Genomic DNA, 22,338 nt, shown 5'->3' with positions numbered 1-22,338 from the left:
GGACACCTCGAGTAAGGCAAACTCGGAAAGAGTTCGCAGCAAGGTGTTGATCAGCCAAGCCGGTAAATTCATCCCATCCCCTGCCAAGTTCTTCCCCCCGTCAAATCATCCAAAACGAACGATGAGTCGGGTGAAAGGCGTTGGCACAAGTCAAGCGTAGCAAGCACACCGACAGGTCTCAGCACGGAGCAAAACGATTGGGCCCGCTGTTCAGTGCTCCACAACCAATCATCCCTTCAATCCAGCGAATTTCAGAGAAATACAGCGAAGAGAAAGTCCGGTATAAGGGAGTTGAACAGGCGGATCGCAGTGCTCCAAGTGTGCTGCGTTGCCGGTAGCTGCGGGCTCGAGGGGCGGTTCTCCAAGGGAGATCATTGAATGGATTGACTTGTTGTCATCATAAAGGATTGTGTGTGGCAGTGATATGAAATTAGGGAGAAGGAACTGTACCTATTACTAGTAATGCCAGGAAATTGTGCTTGGGTTGCAGTTGTACAATTTCTATTTCTTCAAGATCGTCAGCAATCCGAATGATCAACACATCAGTGGATCGAAAGGACAAGTAGAATCTTTCAGAATGATCAGGAGTTTTTGGTAAGGTATTTTGTTTTCTTCAAGGTTTTTGCAGAAGCAGAACTGAAAAATGTCTCTCATCACGAAAAAGAATATGGGGAGTGTAATTGTCGAGGAAGTGAGCAAAAAACATACCTAACAGGGCCTACAGAGTGTTGCGAGTTATCCGAGATTAAAATTTCCTGTCTGATGTACCGGTCAGCGAGACTGCATGAAGCAAAACGAGCTGACAGCAAATGTGGATTAGGATTTTGATCAGATGGTGATGCATGTTTGTTCAAGCCCATTTATTTGTCGCCGGAACTTAAGATTTTGGAAATCAATTTCGTCATGAAGGGTGCGGATTGACAGTGACGTGAGTTAGGCAGACTTACAGTGAGTAAGTAAGTATGAGGACGTTTTCGAGCAGATGGCGGTTTAGAAGCTGATGTACTTTTACCAACAACTCAGGCTCATCATCAGAGGTCTAGTGTTGGCAGTCAAGCATAGAAGAGATGAAGGAAGAGGGAAGAGGAGAAAAACAGAGAAGAAATAGTCGAGTGGGAAAAAAAGTGTGATCCACCAGCGGACGAAGACAAACAGTGCAAACATCTTCTGAAATCGCAGATTTCCGTTTCTGGACTGGGAAAGTCGCTCGAAGCGCTTGATGGGATTTCTATTAACTGTTCCTTGTATTATCAATTGTCATAGCCTTTTCGCTCTGGATTCGGAGTTTCTTCTCATTCCAAGTTATACCTGCTATGACTGACCGACGAAGAATCAATGGGCCGCCCAGTGGCACAAGGCCTGCGGTCTTTGCATCGTCGCTCAGATCTACGACTGATACTGCATCTGGCAGGCCACAACGGCAAAGGCAACCAAATGAACTGCGCAAAATATGTGAGATATTAGTTCTATACATCACCCGCTCAAGAGCTAACGTGTCTGCGTATTAGTCCTCAAGACTGGCTTGATACCTTCCGCATCAGGCTCCTCATACCTCGAATTCGAACCCTCAGCCTCCCTCGCCGCTGCACGCTCTTCTCCTCAATCTCTCATCCCTCCTTCGTCAGCTCTGAAGCTTGCATGCACTGTTCACGGACCGAAACCGCTTCCCCGCTCCGCTACATTCTCGCCCAACCTTGTTCTCACCACTCATGTTAAATATGCGCCGTTCGCTGCCCGCCGGAGGAAAGGGCACATCCGAGATACTAGCGAACGGGACCTGGGTGTGCATTTAGAGACCGCGCTGCGGGGTGTTATTGTTGCTGAACGGTGGCCGAAGAGTGGGTTGGACATCACGATTACGATCTTAGAGGCAGAAGATGATCGGTGGTGGGGAGATGCGCCAGACTCTCATGATGCTCCGTGGGGGATGATGAATGTTCTGGCTGGATGCATCACGGCTGCCTCTGCGGCTATTGCGGATGCGCGAATTGACTGTTTGGATCTCGTGGCTGGCGGCGTAGCTGCTCTTGTTTCTGACGAGTCAGCGGAGGGAGAGAGGTCAGCACCGAAGCTTATGCTGGATACAGACCCTGCTGAACATCGGTCTATCCTGTCAGCATGTGTCGTCGCATATATGCCTTCGCGGGACGAGATTACAGAAATATGGCTCAAGGGGGATAGTTCAAAGGTGCTCGATGACAAGCGCTCGGGGCATGATGCTTTAATAGATGGGGCGGTGGACGCTGCCCGGGGAGCGCATACGGTTCTGGCAGAGGCAGTGAGGGAATCTGCTGAACGGTTTGCCGGCCTTTCTACGGCTTGAGGTCTCTTGTAATGAGCGAAGAAATAATACCAACGTCGTTAGGATTCTTTTCAATTGTCATATTACGATTAGATGTGATCGAGCATCAGTCATTGCTCTCTCGATAGAATCCTTGAATTCAGTATAGTCATAAATTGAGTGGGCTCTCACTGTGTATACTACCAGTGAATCAAACACCGCGTAAGGCGGTTCAGGACTAAACCACTAGAGCAGATGTTCTGCCTGCCTGTGAGGTGAGCTCGACTCATTCCGAAATAAACACCAACCTCTCGTCCGACCACTCTCTCCCTCACTAACTTTCAATCACCCTCACTTTGATCTCCAAATTGATCAAAGCATCCTCTTTACATCTTCCTCTCCCCATCACGTCCGACTCGAAAACGTCGCGATGCCTAAATCAACCGTTGACGAGCAGCACATCTTCATGTATCACATCCTTAACGGAGTGAACGACAAGACTGTAAGTCCTCCCTTCAGAATAATGAAACGAGCATAGACGAGTAGCAACGGAGCAACCGCTTGATGTCAATCGGTTCATTCTTCATGATGCTTTCCTCAAGGACACAACTGACCATACTCGTTTCTCATAGATCGACTGGGACCCCGTCTGCAAGGCCACCAGTCTGAACAAGAAGGCCGCTAGATTGAGATGGGTCCGTCTCAAGGCAAAGATCGAAGGCGCTCTGAAGGAAAACGAGACTGAAAGCGCCGACGACGTCGCCGCGAAGTCTGGCAACGGCAACGGCAAGGGCAACGCTGAAGTCAAGCCTGAAGCCGAAAAAGCTCCTGGCAAGGCTATGCCCAAGATGGGTGTTTTCAGACCCCGTCGTTCCAAGAGCGCCAACACCGCTGAATCTGACGTCGCTCCCCCTGTTAAGAAGAGACGCACCTCTAAGCGCAATAGAGATGATCAGACCGACCACGAAGACGCCAACAAGGGTGCTTTTGAGACTACTGCCGAAAAGTAGCTGGGTCCCGTCGCTGGACCATCATTCTTTCTCCACGAGCTCTTGTGGCCATGACATGGCACCTTTGGGACGAGCATATTTCTTTGCGGTGGCGATGAAAGGGAGTTAGCTTGGTTCAACAGCATGGAGCATCTTTTGGTGCATTGCCTGGTTGGATGAATTTGTGTCTGTTACTGGTTACATGAACACAGGAAGAGGTGTGTTGAACCTGGAGGACAGTAGATAGGAGCTCTAGGTTAATTTAAACTACAGTTAAGGGTTTCATGGATCACGTGAGGATGCATGACTATAGAAAGTAGGCGGTGAGAACCTATATGCGTGCCTGAATGCCAAGGCATATGATCTGTATTCAGTGTAGGGTCCTATCCCTACCCAGAACTCTTTGCTCCCTTTTCCATAGTATGCTAACACAGAATGCTAGAGCCTAAAAGTACTCCTGCAATCTCTCTACGCCCCCTTCTTTGTCCGCATAATCAGTGTTCACATGTGGCGTGTTTCGCTTTACCGCGGACACACGAAGTAATTACTCTGTAGATCAGGTAGTCCATACCTGTGATAGCGCATCTGCCAGGGAGAACTGTATTGTAATCACAAAGTACCGCCGGATATAGAAACATATGGGCAAGGTTTAGCCGGTACTCCGTAGTCCGTGCTGGTGATGGCGTCGAGACTAATTTCCTTAAGATTAGGATCGTTGGCCCAGATTCCCGATATTGCTAGCTCCTGAAGTTGTTGTAGTTCGCAAATAGAACCATGTCAACCTGACAACCAAGCGTTCTAGTCCCGTCCATAAGCACGGCGGGATACTTTTCGCTTTCAACTCGTTCTTGACACATCGATGATCGATGGCACCAGAGACAATAACGGGGAAAAAAATAGAACCATGATCCTGTCGGCTCCACTGTGGCTTTAACTGTTTGTGTGTTTCCCGCCGAGTCTCTGGGAAGTCAGGGGAAGATACGGACTTTTAGTAGAATACTTTGAGCCCACTACCACGTAAGAGCGGCATGGGCGACAGGTAATTACCGATGATAGCGCAGAGATGGTCAATAGGTGCATCAAATATACCGGCGGGAACGGGCTCGTGACTCTCCGTGGACGTTCCCCGATCGAGGCTTTCCCTTTGTTGGACCTTCAAGGCGCCGACAGCATCAAGATTTGGACTATCCACCATCGGTGTTTCACATCTCGAAGTTTGATCGAATTATCTCAACCTAATCATTCCTTTGTCACGAACACCTAGATTATACAGCGAATCGTGGATAATGGCCTGCAGGTGCGAGGTTGAGCTGTTTGAGATATTGACAAGCCGTATCGGGACCCAGAAGAACAGGAGGAACAGAGTTTTGATAGCTAACGTCTCTGCTGTCAGACAGGTCGCAAGTGAAGTGAAACTTGCCAGAACGCTAGGGACTGAACGTTGCACGAGAAATCCTGCTGCACTCCAAACTCCAAAATCCACAATCCTTTCTGATCCAAGACCATGGGCTCAATTCGCTGGTATCTTCGGCTGATTGAGACGGTTCCTGGTCTACTGGACGATCACACGGCGCCCACCAATAACTGGCCTTTTTCAACGCGCTGGTTGCTCGCGGGATCCATCGAGACCCATTTTTCTGCCTTTTAGACTGGTATCTGCTTTTCCATTCCGTTAGTCAACAGCTTAAGTCCATCCCATAGACTTCACAGCAGGTGGTTATGTGACAGAGCACTGAGCACCTTTGGATGCGCCCGTTCATCTATGCTCGTTACTGCTGTCTTGATTCTAATCGCTATGCTGCTAGTGGCTGTCGTTTCTAGGGTTTCAAATCCACTCAACCGAGATCCTGCATGCTGGCAATGCAGGTTGCAGCATTGCATTTTGCAGCCATTGCTCTTGAGTGGGTGGGCTTGAGCTTTGACTTGGTAAATGGTAAGCGTCTAGGTCATGCATATGCTGGATATGCACTCCGTAAGAACTTTAAAGCCAAGACTGCACGTTCTAGGGAACCGTCTTAAAACGTTCTCCTTGTCGATTGTGACTGTCAGTATGCCATAGCCACCACGAGAAGTGGCCAAGTGAAGTCTCAATGGGCCTGGTACTTTGTACTTGGTAGGTGATATGAACTTCTCCGTAGCCTATTGAATTACAAATGGAACTCAAGCGGTACACTAATCTAACCCCTCCTGAAGAGACCCAGAGTTCTGTCTGTGTGTGCCTGTTAGCTTCGGTTTCTCAGTGGATATCCGGAACTGAGCCACTACTTCCCCCTGATCCAGGAACGGCTGTCGGATCTGCGAACTCGACAGCATTTGAGATTATTAAATTATTTTCAGATTGCTGGCGGATTATCTCTACTTTGCAGGATCCGAATATCTCAATCCTCTGCGGGAGTCTCTCTCTCTCTTTCTTGACTCGTTTAGACGAAATATGCAAGTTACTCGTCTGGGATAACCCAGAATTCAATTACGCCTGATTAAAAAAGCATTGAAGCAATCAGGTCTAACGATACGATCTTCGAGACAGTCTAATCGCTCTTCCGATACCATTCCTTCGTCAACTTTACCTGGATCAGTATTCTTTGTTATCATTTCGGGTACGGAGTGCTCCGTACATCTGAGCTTCTTCGGTACCAAAGACAATCCCTTTTTATACAGGGACTCCCTCGCTTGTGATACTTCTGTCAACGAATTTCTCTGGCTATCGTTCATCATGGCTATCCTGAAGAGACTTTTCCAGGCCGAAAAAAGTTCATTAGCAAATACTGCTGATTCAGATGAAACCCGGGGCCCACCAACTCAAGCTGTCAATCCACTGCAGAGGTCCCTGAGCTTAAATAGTTCACGGCAGCTGGACGCTGACGAGCATTTTCAAAGTATTGAGAAACAGTTCGAAGAATTGCACGCTCAAATGCAGACACGACCTTTATCTTCTCGCTCCCATGCTCCCACGTCTCGTGCCTCAAGTCGTTTCACGCAGCGAAATCCGCGACATGTCGATCTGCTGGAGGCCTTGTTCTCGTCGCATAGATATCAGGTGCAGATAGCCAATGCACTGTCGCCGACTACTCCTTTCAATGAAGATATAGCTGAGCGCAATATGGTTCGATTCCTTCAGGGACAGCCGAGGACGACGAAGGTTTATTCCCGTATCATCTCGACTCTTTATCAAGAAGATGTGGCGGACAGGAACATTGCGAAGAATCGAATGAACAAACGCACAATACCCCGAAGCGCTAGCTCTCGATCGCAGCCTGCATCAGCATCAACTGGTGAGGTAACCCAACGTGAAATCGGCACCCAATCCTTTACACGGGCTAATGGGGGCAAAATCACACCGGCAAGCTCACGGCCAGGTTCGAGCTCCTCGTCTCAACCTCGTTCTTTACGGGCTCCCAAGTTAACGCCGAACATAATGGCTGAATGTACAAATGCGTCAGGAGAACAATCTGCACCTAATGCTGGAGGCTACTTGAAAGTCCCTCCAGCTCACAAGCAAGGCGACCAATGGAGCAACACACCGTTACCGGACAGTCCAACCTTACCTGTGCCAATGACCCAAGGCCGAATGATGGGTCTATCGGGAGGGAGGGGCACTCCTGGACTGACGAGAAGCTCGCCGTCAGTCCGCAGTAATGGCTCGTCTACATCACCCAGACTCAACTCCAAGAAAAACGTCCGGGACCTCTCTATCAACACGGAGTTAGCTGCTCGAGGAAAACCTAAGTCAAGGATCTCGCACTGTGCGATCCAGCCACCAACTCCTAGCAATCATGATATCAAACAGAATCCTAGCATTGCCGAAGTCATGAACAGTCCCTTACCACTCCGAACCCCAACGTTGATGTTTCCTCTGCCCCCCTCAAACCAGAAGGCGGAGGTAGTGGGCATGTTCAAGCAGGCTTTTAGTTCCTCCGCAGTAACTATCTCGCCCCATCCCACCTTCGAGACTCTACAGGACGCAATAGTTCGAGAGATTAACTCTCATGAAGCGTTTCGACGTGTCCCTGTCCCTGTCCCTGTCCTTGAGGCAGGTCCTCTCTTTACACCGTCCCCATCTCAGGATTCATTTGATCGAGACGAAATCTCGGCAACTCGAGGGCCGGCCAGGAGTTTCTCAACAAAAGAAATACAGTTTTCCAAACTAATCAGGCGCAGCTCTTTCAAAAAGCATAAAAGAGGCTCCGAACGCAAGAGTATATCGACTACCACACCTGCGATGGTCTTCCGTCGAGCCTCCGCTTCAACCAGGAGACGAAGGCACACAGATGCTCCGCCTCCATCTCCAGGGTTCCTCAACGTGCCGCAAGACAGAACACTTGCGGATAACGAGAAACCTGAAGAACAAGAGCAAGTGACGTACATGGATATCCTCCTCCGATCACAAAAGTCTCCTCCTAATCCCAAGTGGAGAAAGTCTCCAGAAACAATTCGTGGTTTCGGACGGACCCAATCGACCGGCACCCTCGGTTCATACAGCTTGTCGGACGGATCCAACCCCACCCCTTCAGTCTATTACATGCGTGCACAGACGTCTTCGCCGTCGAGTGACGGCCGGAACAGCCTCTCCGCAGACGACAGTGACGAGGAAATCATCCAGCTCCCCAGCATTGCAACTTCCGCCAGGCTGTCGACGAAAACAACGTCACCTACATGATGGAGATTACCACCCCGAGAAATGCCTACCGGTTGATGAAGTGGCCGTATGGCACGCGCAGGACTCTTTCCAGCCGAGGAAGCTCTGTCGTGAGCGCAAGCAAGTCGGCACATCACCCCCCCAAGACACGAACACCTGACCCGGAGCGCACGTTCGGTCGAGTCTTATTGACTTCGATAACATTTAACTTTACCTATCCTCTCCCTCTCCTCAGCCAGGAAATGAAAAGAAAAAGTAACTCTAGTAAAGCTGACACGAAGCGCTACTGCAATCCTTGATACACACTCCTTGGAACACCAACTGCCACATGACTATGTCTTTTCCTTATCTCTCGAATCATCCAGTTCCTCAATCTGTTTATATACCAAGCGTTCTCCGCAGTCTTCTCTCCATCGTTAGAAGCGTTTCTGTCATTGCATCATCTCTTAACTCTGGGTCAACAAGCATAGCTAGGCGGGAAAGAAGTTTTAGATACGTTAATATCAATCATGCTGATAAGGCAATTACTCCAACCTGTTAGGCTTCAATATCTTCCCCGACTTACGATGCTGAGGCACGACTAGGATGCAATGACGATATGCTTCAGTTGTGATCGTTGATTTCCTTGTTCAAGGTACGGATATGGTATGCTAGATCTGACTCTGAATGCACGAACAAAACAACCACAGAGGTATCTCGAAGATCACTCCCCTAACTCACTTCACCAATGCACTGAACCTTGTTTTTTGAATGTACTTTCCACCGAATACATACGTCCTTCACCAAAACTGAAACAGCAGAGAAAGGAAAATCATAAAGTCATAGTTACCGCCGCCATGTAGGCGGGCGGGACAATCCGACGTGGATATGCATGACTCGAATGCCATGTCTGACGTTTAGTAGGAACCTGCGCGCAAATCGTCAGTGAATTGTTCTATTCCTTCTAGGGCGAAGGCATAGGAAGGGAACTTACGTCCAAACATGCACCACTTCTCGGCCATACGGGTGCACTTGGGGTTGACACACTTGGTCTGGCCGTGCACGATGCCCTCGGGCTGATCGAAGGGAATGCAGAGAGACTTGGCGCCCATGCTGGGAGCCCTGGCGTCTTGGGGCACACCAGAGTCCTCCTCCGCCTTGCGGGCGCTGAGTTCCTTGATCTGATCCTCGCACTCCTCAGTGAGACAGTGAGGGATGACACATATGTTCTTCTCATTGAGCGCGGGGGTGAAATCATCCCAGTTGGTGATGAGCTTGCGATGAGCGCGGAACTCGTTATCTGCGCGCTTGTACAGATCCTTGTGGATGGTCTCCAGCAGAGCAGGAACGGCGGTGGACAGCTCGTCAATGGGAATAGTAGACTTGCCATCTTTACCGGGAATGTCACGACGAGCGGCCGTGACGTAACGACCGGCGGACTCACCAGGACCGAATTCAATACGCAGAGGGACACCACGAAGTTCCCAGTCGTTGAACTTCCAGCCGGGGGAGTAGCCTTCCCTTTTGTCGCTATCGGCACGGATGCCTGCAGCCTTGAGGAGGGAGACAAGGCTGTCGATCTCCGCGTAGAGCTTCTCACGCTCCTCATCGGAAGTCTTGGCAGTGATACCGACAGGGACGATGATCGTCTGAGTCTCAGCAACGCGAGGAGGAAGGACCAAACCGCGGTTGTCACTGTGGATCATGACCATAACGCCCAGAGTACGAGTAGAAAGACCCCACGAGTTCTGCCAGACGTAAAGCGGAGCCTTCTTCTCATCAGGCTTGGCAGATGGGTCCTCGACGGTGATCCCGAACATCTTACTGAAGTTCTGGCCAAGACCGTGTGACGTTCCACCCTGGATACCACGACCGGTAGCAGGAATGTAACCTTCAACAGTGGTAGTGTAAAGACCACCGGCAAACTTCTCCTTCTCTGTCTTTTGGCCCTTCACAACGGGAACAGCGAGGAGCTCTTCATAAATCCTAGCATAGAGGTCGAGCATGTGTAGGACCTCCTCGCGAGCGGCCTCCTCGGTAAGGTGAGCAGTGTGGCCCTCCTGCCACAGGAACTCTCTTGTTCTAAGGAAAGGCTGAGGATGCTTGAACTCCCATCTGACGACCGAGTTCCACTGGTTGAGCTTGAGAGGCAGGTCACGGTGACTTCTGATCCATTTGGCGTAGTAAGGGTACATAACAGTTTCTGATGTAGGGCGGATGGCGATCTTCTTCTCGAGAGGGGTGTTGCCTCTGTAAAGGAGTGAGTTAGTCATATAACAAAGACATACCGCTGGTCAAAGGGAAAATCATACGCATGAGTCACCCAAGCAACTTCAGCAGCGAAACCTTCGATGTGATCCTTCTCTCTCTGCAGCACATCCTCGGAGACGAATAGAGGAAACGAGCAGTTCTTGACGCCAACCTTCTTAATCTCTGCATTGAACCAGTTTTGAATCTCCTCCCAGATAAAGTAAGAAGCAGGCTGTGTCTCGTCAACAATGGGACCATAATAGTTGACGGTAGTACACCCGTTCCAGAGAACAATCATACCTTGAGAATGAAGCATCCAGAAACGTCGTAGTAATCCAACATGTCACCCTTTGTAAGAACCTGCTGATACCACCCAGAGAAGTCCTCCTCTTTGGAGACATCGATACCGATCAAAGCAGCACCTTCGATCTTCTTCTTAGGTGCCTTCGATGTAGCCTTCTTAGCCTCTGACTTTCCAATGCCCTTGTTCGCAGCTTTCTCAGCCTTCTCAGCAGCCTGCTTTGCTAGCTTTGCTGCCTTCTTGGCGGCATTCTTGGAGGTCTCGCCTTGAGGAGCGGCCTTATCAACATCAGCGGGGTTCTGACTGCGATCAGGAAGGGTGACAGGGTCAGTAGCGACCGGAATGTCAGCGGCGTTTTGGCTGGCCATTTTGCAAACGAGGATCGAGTCGAGCAGGCGCTAGAGAACGGACAGAAGAAAAAAAAGAGAACAAAGAGAGAGCGATTGCCTAGGCAGAAGACTCGTCCGTGGGAGCAAAATGAGGGCCGCATTCCCCTCGTCAAAGTGGGATGCATCTTCGAAAATCTTCACCGCCTCCGGACCGGCAGAACTTTTAGCGGGAGACCAACAGAGAGTGGGCAACAGAACGAGATCTCCAGCAGTGGAAGCTCTGCCATCTCGTCACAAACGTCTTTATCTACTATTGAGTAATCATGGCAGGCATTTTCGAGGCGCCGCGCAATGCGGACACTCTTTGTGAGCTTCAAACCCCAAAAAGGGTTCTTCTTTGAGACCGGTTTACTGACAACTATCGCACAGTCTTGGGAGGACAGAAAATAACTGGCGCTGATGTCCGCGAGCAGAATGGTGTGTGATAAGCCATTATAACTGACATGATTGATTTCTTAAATGCTTACGAGACACGCAGTTCTTGCGACCCAGGCTATTGCAAATGTTGTCAAGAGCTCCTTTGGTCCTTCTGGCCTGGACAAGATGATGGTGGACGACATAGGGGTAAGCGTTCAGAGCTCGACCCCTCGATATCTCGTGCAGAGTTCTGATTGTCAATATAGGATGTGACTGTAACTAACGATGGTGCCACTATTTTGAGTTTGCTCGACATTGAACACCCTGCTGGGAAGATCCTCGTTGATCTAGCTCAACAACAGGACAAGGAGGTATGTCCTATCACTCACGCCGATTTTCTGTCCTAAAAAGCTCTTTCCTGATCCTGTAATCTTTTAGGTCGGAGATGGCACCACTTCCGTCGTCCTCATTGCCGCTGAACTTCTGCGACGGGCAAACGAGTTAATGAAGAACCGTATCCACCCCACGACTATTATCAATGGCTACCGGCTAGCCCTCAGAGAAGCTGTCAAGTATATGAATGAAAACATCACCACAAAAGTAGATGCGCTCGGAAAGGACAGCCTGGTCAATATTGCCAAGACTTCTATGTCGAGCAAAATCATCGGCGCGGACGCGGATTTCTTCGCCAACATGGTCGTTGATGCCATGTTGCTGGTGAAGACCACAAACCAGAAGAACGAGGTTAAATACCCAGTCAAGGCTGTGAATCTGCTCAAGGCCCACGGAAAGAGCGGCACGGAATCTATGCTCGTCAGGGGTTATGCACTCAATTGTACCGTTGCTTCACAAGCCATGAAGACCCGGATTACCGATGCAAAGATTGCTTGTCTCGATATGAACTTGCAAAAGGAGAGAATGAAACTTGGCGTTCAGATCACGGTTGATGATCCTGACCAATTAGAGAAAATTCGTGAGAGAGAGTCCGGCATTGTTCTTGAGCGGGTAGAGATGATCCTCAAGTCTGGAGCAAATGTTATTTTCACGACTAAGGGTATTGACGACATGGTTCTCAAGCTCTTCGTCGAGAGGGGCGCTATGGCTGTCAGACGCTGCAAGAAGGAGGATCTGAGACGGATTGCGAAGGCCACTGGAGCTACCTTGGTTAGCTCACTCTCTGACCTCAACGGCGATGAGAAATTCGACGCATCAAATCTCGGATATGCAGAGGAAGTTGTGCAGGAGCGGATATCAGATGACGAGTGTATTTTGGTCAAAGGAACCAAGGTCCACACCTCGGCCTCGATCATTCTCAGAGGGCCCAATGACTACAGCTTAGATGAGATGGAGCGTTCGGTTCACGATTCTCTTTGCGCCGTCAAGCGCACTCTTGAGAGTGGTAGCATCGTTCCTGGAGGTGGTGCCGTCGAAACGGCGCTCCATATCTACCTTGAGGAGTTTGCAGTCACAGTGGTACGTTCATATCATGTTTCCTCTTATGATTGAATTCTCTAACAGCTCATTTTCACAGGGTTCTCGTGAGCAGCTAGCTATCGGCGAATTTGCCCAGTCGCTTCTCATTGTTCCCAAGACATTGGCAGTCAATGCCGCCAAAGACTCGTCTGAGCTCGTTGCACAGCTCCGCAGCCGCCACTGGGCCTCTCAACGCATCGAAGAAAGCCCCGCCAACAAGGACGATAAGGCTATCGCCAAGAAGAAGAACTACAAGAACTATGGTCTTGATTTGACCAAGGGACGGGTCCACGATTGCATCAAGGCAGGTGTCTTGGAGCCCAGCATGGGTAAGGTCAAGCAGTTCAAGAGTGCTGTCGAGGCCTGCATAGCCATCATGCGTATCGATACCATGATCAAGCTGGACCCTGAGAGGAAGGAGGATGATGGTCACGGTCACTAAGAGCTTGATGACTACTTGGGTAACTTGCTTATGCATGGAGTCTTAGATATAGGTAAAGAAGTCTAAAAGCATAATAAGGTATTACCAGCACAGATATCCGGATCTTTTCATTTCCGTAATCCATAATATTGTTTCCATTCCCATCTTTCACACATGGGACTCTATTCCTGTGCCTCGGAGGCCAGAGTTGCTTTATTCTAGGTCTTGTTCGACACCCGTAAGGCACATTGAGCGGGGGTCACTCTAAAAGGACCTCATGAAGCTGATCCTTCGGTTATCAACTTATTTAGGGTCGTGTGGATTTGCAATAAATGTGAACCTATTAAGTTGGGTATTTAGAGAGATACTCTTCCATCAGAAGGAAAGACAAAAGAAGACGCCACTGAATATGCTAATCATTTAGGATATGCTGTGTAGTAAGCCTCCTTAGGGCATAATCTAACTGACTTCACTCTGAACAGAGTCGCTCATGAACAAATGCACGTACCCAACCCTCAAAAACCTGAAAAATGGTTCTCCATAAAACGCACTATGCACCAAGGCACATCGCTGCTATACAATGCATGCCGCTAAATGCCACAGTAAGCTGCTGCATGCCGTCTAAATTGAGCAGCCAGACCCACGCTAAATAAACATAAACCAGACCTAGACGCCTCAACATGCTCACATGAACCGTAAACGCAGCAAAGGAGGAAAGCTCTCGATTCTCGAAGGGTCATTCATCATCGTCGTCATATTGATCTTCGATGTCAGCCCAGCCACACTTCCATCGTCTACCTTCTGTCTCGCCACCGACTCGTAGGTCCCGAGCATCAGGCCCTTCGCGCCAACATCTGGCACTATAGTCGTCGCTAACTGTAATGAGCTCCCCATCTACAGACCACGAGACAGCTGACACCTCCTTCTTGTGGCCCTCAACCAATGGTGTTCCTGATTGGTAGATTGGCACGGTATCCTCCAGTCGTCCGGACAAGCCAACTGATGAATTAGTGCGGCGTAAGCCAGAGCGAGTGAATGGCATCCCTGGGGACTGGGGATTTAAATCAACAGCTGGTTTCTGAACGGGAGGATGAAGGAACCTCTCGTCAGTCGGGAAGAGAACGGCACAATGATCACTGCTTCCAACAGCTAACATTTCCGCTTTGTCTGCAACGGCTTTGCGGACACTGACTTTGACGTAGAATGAAGACACCTGCAACCGCGGATGACGAAATCCATACAATGGACCCAGACCTTCCTTGTCAGAGCCACCTGAGCGCCTTGGACGATCGTTGTACAGAGAAAGTTCAGGTGCATGTCCGAGTACCAGGTGGGATGTGGAGTATGCGTATACAGTGCCATCTCTACAGAGCGTGTAGAGCCGTGAACCATCACCATTGAGTGTCAGCGAGGTGAGTCCAAAGCGCCTATATTTAATATGGCTATCGGGTTCACGAGTTGTTGAGACAGGAAGGACAGGGCGACCACGACGGTTGCTGTGTGCGGTGCGCAAATCCCAGAGTCTCACGCATGCATTGGCCTCTGACGCTGTCACGAAGAGATTTTCGCGACCGGGGGAAAGAAACGTCAATGAGGTTACCGTAATATCCGAGCGGCCAATTTGCGGTTCGGATTTATCAGAGACAGAAGTCTGGGGCATCCAGGCATGAGCTCCATGTATCGTATTAAGAACTTGGGGATAAATCATCTTGGAAGCCAGTGACGACGAATTGTCCGAGTCAGATTCCAGCGAGCACCGGACCTGTAAAGAGGGCCTTTCGAACCCTTTGCATCGAAGATCCCAGATGTTGACATTTCCATCCCGGCTGCAAGTTGCAAGAACTTTATTATTCGCCGCCGGTTGGAATTGAACGCGCTTCACTGAGGATACATGGTTTGATAGACAGTATATCGGTTTCTGCGTAGCCATATCAATCACCTGTGCCGTTTGGTCACCAGAAGCTGTTGCCAGGAGCATATCATCGGACGAGAATTCAAGATCCATTATTGCGTTCATGTGGGGACGAAAAGTTAGGTACGCCTTGGAAAATCCGCTTTTGTCGTCTTTGGCAGAGTCAAGTAATCGAATGCCTCCTTCTTCATCGCCCACCGCAACAAGTGAGTTCGCTATAAGATGGACAACAGTCAGCTAAATCGGTAATAAATGAGCAGGAGGAAAGATTCAAGAGCAAATCTCGTACTGTTACATGTTGCGGTACAGAAAGGGAGAGCGAGACGGTCCCCAGTGTAGCTCGCGCAGGAATGGCTGTCGGTCGAGCGAGAGTAGAACGCGGAGGTCATATCCTGCCACCCTGAGACATAGTGAGAATAGGGTAAGAAGATCCAGTACGAAGAGATGACCAACCAGCCCCAACATTGGATCGCATTGTTACTCGATTGGCCCGTGGTCCCAAGACACTTCGCATGTAAAGCCCTCCGGATGTCTGAAGCGCGTGGGACCGCCGAATAGGCGCAGTGGGAAGCGATAGCTTGCTAGGCATTACAGGTTTCGGTTCAAGACCGTGTGCGTCATTGCCAGTCTTGATATCCCTGACCGAAAGACTCAATTCCTCTCCATCTTCAGCAGGAAACCGGACCCGAACTTTCCGCAATGGTGACGATTGTAGCGGAGAAGCGACAGAGGAGAATGATAATTTCCGCTTCCTGCTTGGGGTCCGCATGAGATCTGAAGAGTGATTATCGACAGTTCTATTTCCCACCGCTTTCAATGCCCGTGTGAAGGCTGGACCCAGACGGTTGACAGCTGGTGAGCTGAGCACCTTCAAGGCCTGCCGATTCGTCCTAACCGATGCCGCGCCATTTCCGCCGTTCAGCATCGAACGAGGAGTAAAGAACCGCCGGAAAGACCGTGGAGTGACTGGTGGAGGCTTCTTAGGTTTACGTCTCATGCCAGCGTCCGATGCTATGGAGGGTGGAGATGAGGGAAACTCCTGTGCTGGTGAGGCAGGAAACACAGGTTCCGATCGAGGTCCTTCGGGGAGGTCATGGCAGCTATCCATTGTGGGTTATAGGCAAACGAAAGACATACAAAGGCATTCTATTCAAAAGAAAAACAACAGACGAAAAAGAGGAATAAGAGCAGAATGGGCTAAATGGTGCGAAATTGCGGCATGGTGGAGCTGGGGAATGGAGTGTAGTCCCTAGTACTGTTAATTCGGACTGTCAGCTATGCGTCGCGGGCAGAACAAATCAGTCTCGTGTCGACGTGCTTTTTTCGTGACGCGAGCTGCTGCTTCCGGTAGGCGGTGGCCTCTTCAATTAAAGTGATGGGTCGTGCTTGATACGGAAGGCGGTCTGCCATCATAGATCCAGAAATTTTTTGTATCCGCTATTTTTTTTGTGAACTGGTCCCGCTGAGCTAGCTGGTTTGAAGGACCTCCAGCAAGTTTGACATAAGGTCGCATCTGATTATCTGGTGCCCTTTGTCTATCAGCTATGGCCCCTATAAAGCGCAAGGGCAATGCTGGGGAGGAGGCAGTGACTCGTCAGCCCCAGAAGCGTGTTCGAGTTGGAGAAGCTGAACAGGGCAAAGATCAGAAAAAGCAGAGAACATCAGAATCTACCAGTGACCTTAAGCCTACCGAACTTACGGTGCTGCGCGATGACGAACCTTCGTTTCCCCGTGGTGGTGGAAGCGTCCTGACACCTCTCGAGAAGAAGCAGATTCATATCCAAGCGACTAAGGATGTGCTGTTCGAGCAGAAGGGGTCCAAGAAGTCCTCTGGCAATTCCGCCGTTGGAGACGACGATGAAGACATCGAGATGAACGATGCGGAGGACAATGCGACCTCTGTCAAACAACGTGGGAAAAGGAAGACCAAAAGCAAGAAGCGCGCAGAGCAAGAAGCAAACGAGAAGCAAGGTGTGCGAATTGAAGGTCTCAACTTCAAGGTAGGTCCGCATTAAGCATATGTTGTGGCTGTTTACAAAAGGCTGACGATTGCAGCGTATTGTTCCCGGATCGATGGTATTAGGCCAAGTGTCCAGCATTAATGCTCACGATATTGGTCTATCTCTTCCGAATAACCTCACCGGATATGTTCCCTTGACTGCGGTTTCCAAGAAGTTGGAAGAGAAGATTGAGAAAATTCTTAACGACAATGACAATGAGGATAGCGACGCGGAGGAGGAGGATGACGACGAAGATTCGTTGGATCTGACCGCCTACTTCTATCTTGGCCAGTACCTGCGGGCATCCGTTGTTTCTGTTGGGAGCAACGCCGCAGATGCTCCTTCGAAGAACAAGAAGCGTATTGAACTTTCAGTTGACCCGAGACAGACAAACGCCGGGCTCTCAAAATCGGATCTGGAGGTCAATACTGCCATTCAAGCTTCGGTTGTCAGTGTGGAAGACCATGGTCTGGTGATGGACCTAGGTATTGAGGGCGCAGACGTTAAGGGCTTCATGTCTAAGAAGGAGATCGACCCCAAGACAGACTATTCGAGCATCAAAGAAGGATCGGTTTTCCTTTGTATGGTCACTGGCCAAAACGCCAACGGAAGCGTTGTCAAACTATCCGCCAACCTTCAGTCTGCCGGATCTGTCAAGAAATCTCATTATCTCAGCACGGCATCGACAATCAACTCATTCCTTCCTGGTACTGCAGCAGAAATCTTGTTGACGGAGGTTTCTTCTAGCGGATTGATCGGTAAGATCATGGGTATGTTGGATGCCACAGTGGACTTGGTACAGTCTGGTGGCAACTCTGGAAAAGACGACTTGACAAAGAAGTTCCAGATCGGTGCGAAAATCAAGGGACGTATTGTCTGCACCTTCCCAGCTTCTGAGCCATTTAAAGTCGGCTTTTCAATACTCGACCATGTGTTGAAGTTTGCAACTGAGGGTCATGGACCTGGCACCTCTGAGGATGCACCGGCAATTTCCGCAATCATACCTGAAACCAAAGTCGTCATGGTTGATCCTGGAATGGGTGTTTATGTGCAGATGGGCTCTACGAAATACATGGGCTTTGTCCATGTCTCCCGATTAGCAGACGGAAAAGTTGAACACATTGCACCTGAACACGGTCCCTTCCGAATTGATTCCGTCCATGAGGCTAGGGTTGTCGGCTACAGTGCTTTTGATGGCCTCTATCTGCTCTCCTTTGAGAGAAAGGTCATTGAGCAGCCCTTCTTACGTCTGGAGGATGTGACTGTGGGTGCTGTGGTCAAGGGGAGGATTGGAAAGCTGTTGATTGGGCCGGCCGGGGTTGACGGACTGATTGTGACCTTGGCGGACGGTATCACCGGTCTTGTTCCCTCCATGCACTTCGCAGACACAGCCCTTCAATTCCCTGAGAAGAAGTTCCGGGAAGGCATGACGATCACTGCTCGAATCTTGTCGGTCAACCTTCAGAAGCGTCAGATTCGCCTAACTCTGAAGAAGAGTCTGCTCAACAGCGAATCTGCCATCTGGAAGGATTACCAAGACATCGTCCCAGGCTCTCAGTCTCCCGGTACGATTGTAAACATTCAACCCCATGGCGCTGTTGTTCAATTCTACGGCTCAGTTCGCGGTTTCCTTCCTGTGTCGGAGATGAGCGAAGCTTACATCAAAGATCCTTCGCAACACTTCAGACAAGGGCAAGTGGTTAACGTTCACGCTTTGAGTGTGGATCCATCTCTTGGTAAACTGGCAGTTTCGTGCAAAGACCCCTCGACCTTCACCGAGACCTATAAGAAGGCGTTCGAGAAGATCCAGCCCGGGCTGCTTGTCACAGGGACGGTGTTCGAGAAGTCTGTCGACGATGTCCTTCTCAAGTTGGACGAGTTCGGTCTTATTGCTCGGTTAGATCTGGCGCATGTGGTGGACGGTTCTGAATCCAAGCAGATCTCTGCCCTTTCAAAGATTCGTGTTGGCCAGAAGCTCAATGATCTTCTTGTACTTGACATCCAGAGAGCCCGCAGACTCATCAAAGTCTCAGCTAGAGCGAGTCTCAAGAAAGCAGCCAAGCAAGGATCCCTCCCGGCCAAGTTTGAGGATATACAAGAAGGCGCTGAAGTGACTGGTTTTGTCCGAAACATCACATCCGACGGTCTGTTTATCGAGTTCCTCGGTGGCATTACTGGATTGGTGCCTAAGAGGCTCATAGCGGACGAGAACGCCAGTAAACCTGATTATGGCATGGTCAAATCGCAGCTTGTTACTGCAACTGTGCACTCCATTGACACTGACTTCCAAAGATTCATACTGAGCATGAAGCCTTCGGAAGCAACCTCAGCTGGTCCAAAGAAAGCCACTCCCAAGCCTGCTCCTTCGAACGATGCGGTCAGCAATGCTGTGGATGAAGGCATCGCGTCGATGTCCGATTTCACCTTTGGCAGGACCGTGAAGTGTAAGGTCGTGTCTGTGAAGGCAACCCAAGTGAACGTTCAACTTGCGGACAATATTCAGGGTCGCATTGACGTCTCCGAGGTCTTCGACAAGTGGGAAGACATCAAGGACCGCAAACAACCGTTGCGATTCTTCCGTCCCAAGCAAATCATCTCAGCTAGGATCTTGGGTATCCATGATGCCCGCAGCCACAAATTCCTTCCAATCAGTCACCGCTCTGGGAAGTTCCCCGTTTTTGAACTTTCTATTAAGCCAAGTTTCCTGCAGGCCGCCAATCCTTCCCCGTTGAACTTGGAGCAAGTCCAGGTTGGCTCAACCTGGGTCGGTTTCATCAACAACGTTGCCGACGATTGTCTTTGGATCAACCTCTCACCCAATGTTCGCGGACGGCTACGGTTCATGGACGCTTCAGATGACCTATCTCTTTTTGCCGACGTGGACAAGCACTTCCCGATCGGCTCAGCGCTGAAGGTCCATGTCGCTGCCGTCGACACCGAAAAGGGTCGCCTAGATCTTACTGCCAAGCAACGCTCTAGCAAGCTGTCGTTTGAGGACATCTCTGTTGGCATGATTCTTCCCGGACGAGTCACGAAGGTCACCGAGAAGCAGGTTATCATGCAGCTCACCGACACGGTTGTGGGTGCCGTCAATCTGATTGATTTGGCCGATGACTACTCGAAGGCAAACCCTACTGTCTACCACAAGAACGATGTGCTCCGTGCTTGCGTGGTTGGTGTTGACAAAGCCAACAAGAAGATTTCCCTGTCTCTCCGCCCTTCGAAAGTTCTGAGTTCCTCACTTCCGGTCCAGGATCCCGAAATCACTTCTATGAAGCAACTCAAGGTCAATGACGTGGTTCGAGGATTTGTCAAGAGAGTGGCTGATAGCGGTCTCTTTGTAACTCTGGGCCACGATGTCACGGCCTACGTTCGCGTCTCTGACCTGTCAGACTCCTACCTCAAGGAATGGAAGGACTCTTTCCAAGTCGACCAGTTGGTCAAGGGACGGGTGACTGTTGTTGATCCCGAGCAAGGTAGATTGCAGATGAGTCTCAAGGAATCTGTCTTGGATCCGGACTTCAAGGCCCCTATCACGATGCATGATCTCAAAGTCGGTCAGGTCGTCACTGGCAAAGTTCGCAAAGTGGAGGAATTCGGCGCCTTCATTGTCATCGATCGATCCGCCAATATTAGCGGTCTATGCCATCGTAGTGAGATGGCTGACAAGCGAGTTGACGATGCCCGCACCTTGTACGAGGAAGGCGACGTTGTCAAAGCCAAGATCATCAAGATCGACCGTGAGTCAGGGAAGATCTCATTCAGCTTGAAGGCTTCCCACTTCAAGGATCATGATGAGGAAGATGAAAGTGGCAGTGACGAGGATGGTGACTCCGACGGCGTCAGCCTAGATGGTATGGGCGGTGTCGACGTAGAAGGTAGTGATGATTCCGAGGACGATGACGATGACGATGACGAATCTATGGGAGGTGTTGATCTTGAGGGAGACAGCGAGAGTGATGGTGAGGAGAGCGATGAGGATGTGGAGATGGCCAGCGCACCTGTTAAAAGAGACGGGGGCCTCGGCGCAACAGGCTTTGACTGGAGTGGAAACGTCAAGGACGATGAGGAAGAAGCGATGCAGTCTGATTCCGATGATGAAGACAACTCTCGGAAGAAGAAAAAGAAGAGCCGCAAGCCTGAGATCCAGGTGGATCGGACCGGCGAATTGGACGCCAACGGGCCACAGTCAGTGGCCGACTACGAACGTCTCCTGCTCGGTGAGCCTGACTCTTCGCTTCTCTGGCTCAAGTACATGGCTTTCCAGTTGGAGCTCGGCGAAGTCGAGAAGGCCAAGGAAATCGCCGAACGCGCCCTTCGCACCATTAGCATCGGTCAGGACACCGAGAAGTTGAACATTTGGGTGGCTCTGCTCAACTTGGAGAACACATACGGCAATGATGACAGTCTCGACGAGGTGTTCAGGCGCGCCTGCCAGTACAACGATACGCAGGAGATCTACGACCGCATAACGAGCATTTACATCCAGTCAGGAAAGAATGAAGTGAGTCACCCTTAATACCAGTCACCAGGAGATGTTTCAAGTATGCGAATGCTGACTCAAATGACCTTACAGAAAGCGGATGAGCTCTTCCAGACGGCTCTCAAGAAGAAGATCTCTAACACGCCCAAGTTCTTCCTGAACTACGCCAGCTTCTTGTTTGATAGCATGGCGGCGCCCGATCGTGCTCGTGCTCTGCTTCCTCGCGCACTCCAGTCTCTGCCCTCTCATACGCATGTGGAGCTTACCTCTAAATTCGGTCAGCTGGAGTTCCGCTCGCCCAACGGAGACGTCGAGCGTGGCCGAACTGTGTTTGAGGGCCTGCTCTCCTCGTTCCCCAAGCGGGTTGACCTGTGGAACGTACTCTTGGACTTGGAAATCAAGAATGGCGATGCGGAACAGGTCCGGCGGCTTTTCGAGCGTGTACTTGGTGTCCGTGACGCTAAGAAGGGTGCTGCTACTGCTGCCCCCATGGACGCTAGCAAGAAGCTCCGTCCCAAGCAGGCCAAGTTCTTCTTCAAGAAGTGGCTGTCTTTTGAGGAGAAGCTGGCAGCTGCTAATGGCGGTGATGAGAAGATGGTGGAGGAGATCAAGGCCAAGGCGGCGGATTATGTCAAGTCTTTGCAGAACGCATGAGCATTGCAGATAATTGTGTAAAGAGTTGGTTTGGTTTTGTTCTCATTGGGTGTTATGGGGTCATAGATGCATTGTATATACAAAAGCATTCGGAAGCCATGTCTTCTCGTCAATATGCATAAAGACTTTTTTGTGTATGTGATGCGCAAAATAAATCATTCTTCTTTATCGATGGTATAAACAAGCCTCAAAAGGGTATTATATCTCAAGAGC

General features: G+C 50.1%; 7 protein-coding genes across 7 annotated transcripts; 5 read left to right on the top strand and 2 right to left on the bottom strand.

Moving 5' to 3' along the window:
* Positions 1-1,313: 1,313 nt before the first annotated feature.
* ALT_3505 (3' exoribonuclease family protein) lies at positions 1,314-2,323 on the top strand (the record flags this gene model as incomplete). Its single annotated transcript, XM_089599587.1, has 2 exons — positions 1,314-1,452; positions 1,509-2,323. The coding sequence occupies 2 exons, from the start codon at positions 1,314-1,316 to the stop codon at positions 2,321-2,323; spliced, it is 954 nt and encodes a 317-aa protein (XP_089455925.1).
* Positions 2,324-2,711: 388 nt separating this feature from the next.
* Positions 2,712-3,291, top strand: ALT_3504 (uncharacterized protein; the record flags this gene model as incomplete). Its single annotated transcript, XM_033562552.1, has 2 exons — positions 2,712-2,783; positions 2,914-3,291. The coding sequence occupies 2 exons, from the start codon at positions 2,712-2,714 to the stop codon at positions 3,289-3,291; spliced, it is 450 nt and encodes a 149-aa protein (XP_033418443.1).
* Positions 3,292-5,983: 2,692 nt separating this feature from the next.
* On the top strand, positions 5,984-7,927 carry ALT_3503 (uncharacterized protein; the record flags this gene model as incomplete). Its single annotated transcript, XM_033562551.1, has 1 exon — positions 5,984-7,927. One exon carries the CDS (start codon positions 5,984-5,986, stop codon positions 7,925-7,927), a length of 1,944 nt encoding a protein of 647 aa, XP_033418442.1.
* Positions 7,928-8,802: 875 nt separating this feature from the next.
* On the bottom strand, positions 8,803-10,804 carry ALT_3502 (proline--tRNA ligase; the record flags this gene model as incomplete). Its single annotated transcript, XM_089599586.1, has 3 exons — positions 8,803-10,135; positions 10,174-10,367; positions 10,436-10,804. The coding sequence occupies 3 exons, from the start codon at positions 10,802-10,804 to the stop codon at positions 8,803-8,805; spliced, it is 1,896 nt and encodes a 631-aa protein (XP_089455924.1).
* Positions 10,805-11,088: 284 nt separating this feature from the next.
* ALT_3501 (chaperonin-containing T-complex alpha subunit TCP1) lies at positions 11,089-13,097 on the top strand (the record flags this gene model as incomplete). Its single annotated transcript, XM_033562549.1, has 6 exons — positions 11,089-11,131; positions 11,195-11,242; positions 11,304-11,389; positions 11,449-11,553; positions 11,621-12,655; positions 12,714-13,097. The coding sequence occupies 6 exons, from the start codon at positions 11,089-11,091 to the stop codon at positions 13,095-13,097; spliced, it is 1,701 nt and encodes a 566-aa protein (XP_033418440.1).
* A 715-nt stretch (positions 13,098-13,812) lies between these two features.
* On the bottom strand, positions 13,813-16,096 carry ALT_3500 (WD40 repeat domain-containing protein; the record flags this gene model as incomplete). Its single annotated transcript, XM_033562548.1, has 3 exons — positions 13,813-15,203; positions 15,278-15,388; positions 15,442-16,096. The coding sequence occupies 3 exons, from the start codon at positions 16,094-16,096 to the stop codon at positions 13,813-13,815; spliced, it is 2,157 nt and encodes a 718-aa protein (XP_033418439.1).
* A 436-nt stretch (positions 16,097-16,532) lies between these two features.
* On the top strand, positions 16,533-22,125 carry ALT_3499 (putative rRNA biogenesis protein RRP5; the record flags this gene model as incomplete). Its single annotated transcript, XM_033562547.2, has 3 exons — positions 16,533-16,988; positions 17,044-21,492; positions 21,565-22,125. The coding sequence occupies 3 exons, from the start codon at positions 16,533-16,535 to the stop codon at positions 22,123-22,125; spliced, it is 5,466 nt and encodes a 1,821-aa protein (XP_033418438.2).
* Positions 22,126-22,338: the final 213 nt, after the last annotated feature.

Source organism: Aspergillus lentulus (assembly GCF_001445615.1).
Source record: "Aspergillus lentulus DNA, contig: Alt08, strain: IFM 54703, whole genome shotgun sequence".
Taxonomy (NCBI): domain Eukaryota; kingdom Fungi; phylum Ascomycota; class Eurotiomycetes; order Eurotiales; family Aspergillaceae; genus Aspergillus; species Aspergillus lentulus.
This window is presented reverse-complemented; position numbering and strand designations above follow the sequence as displayed.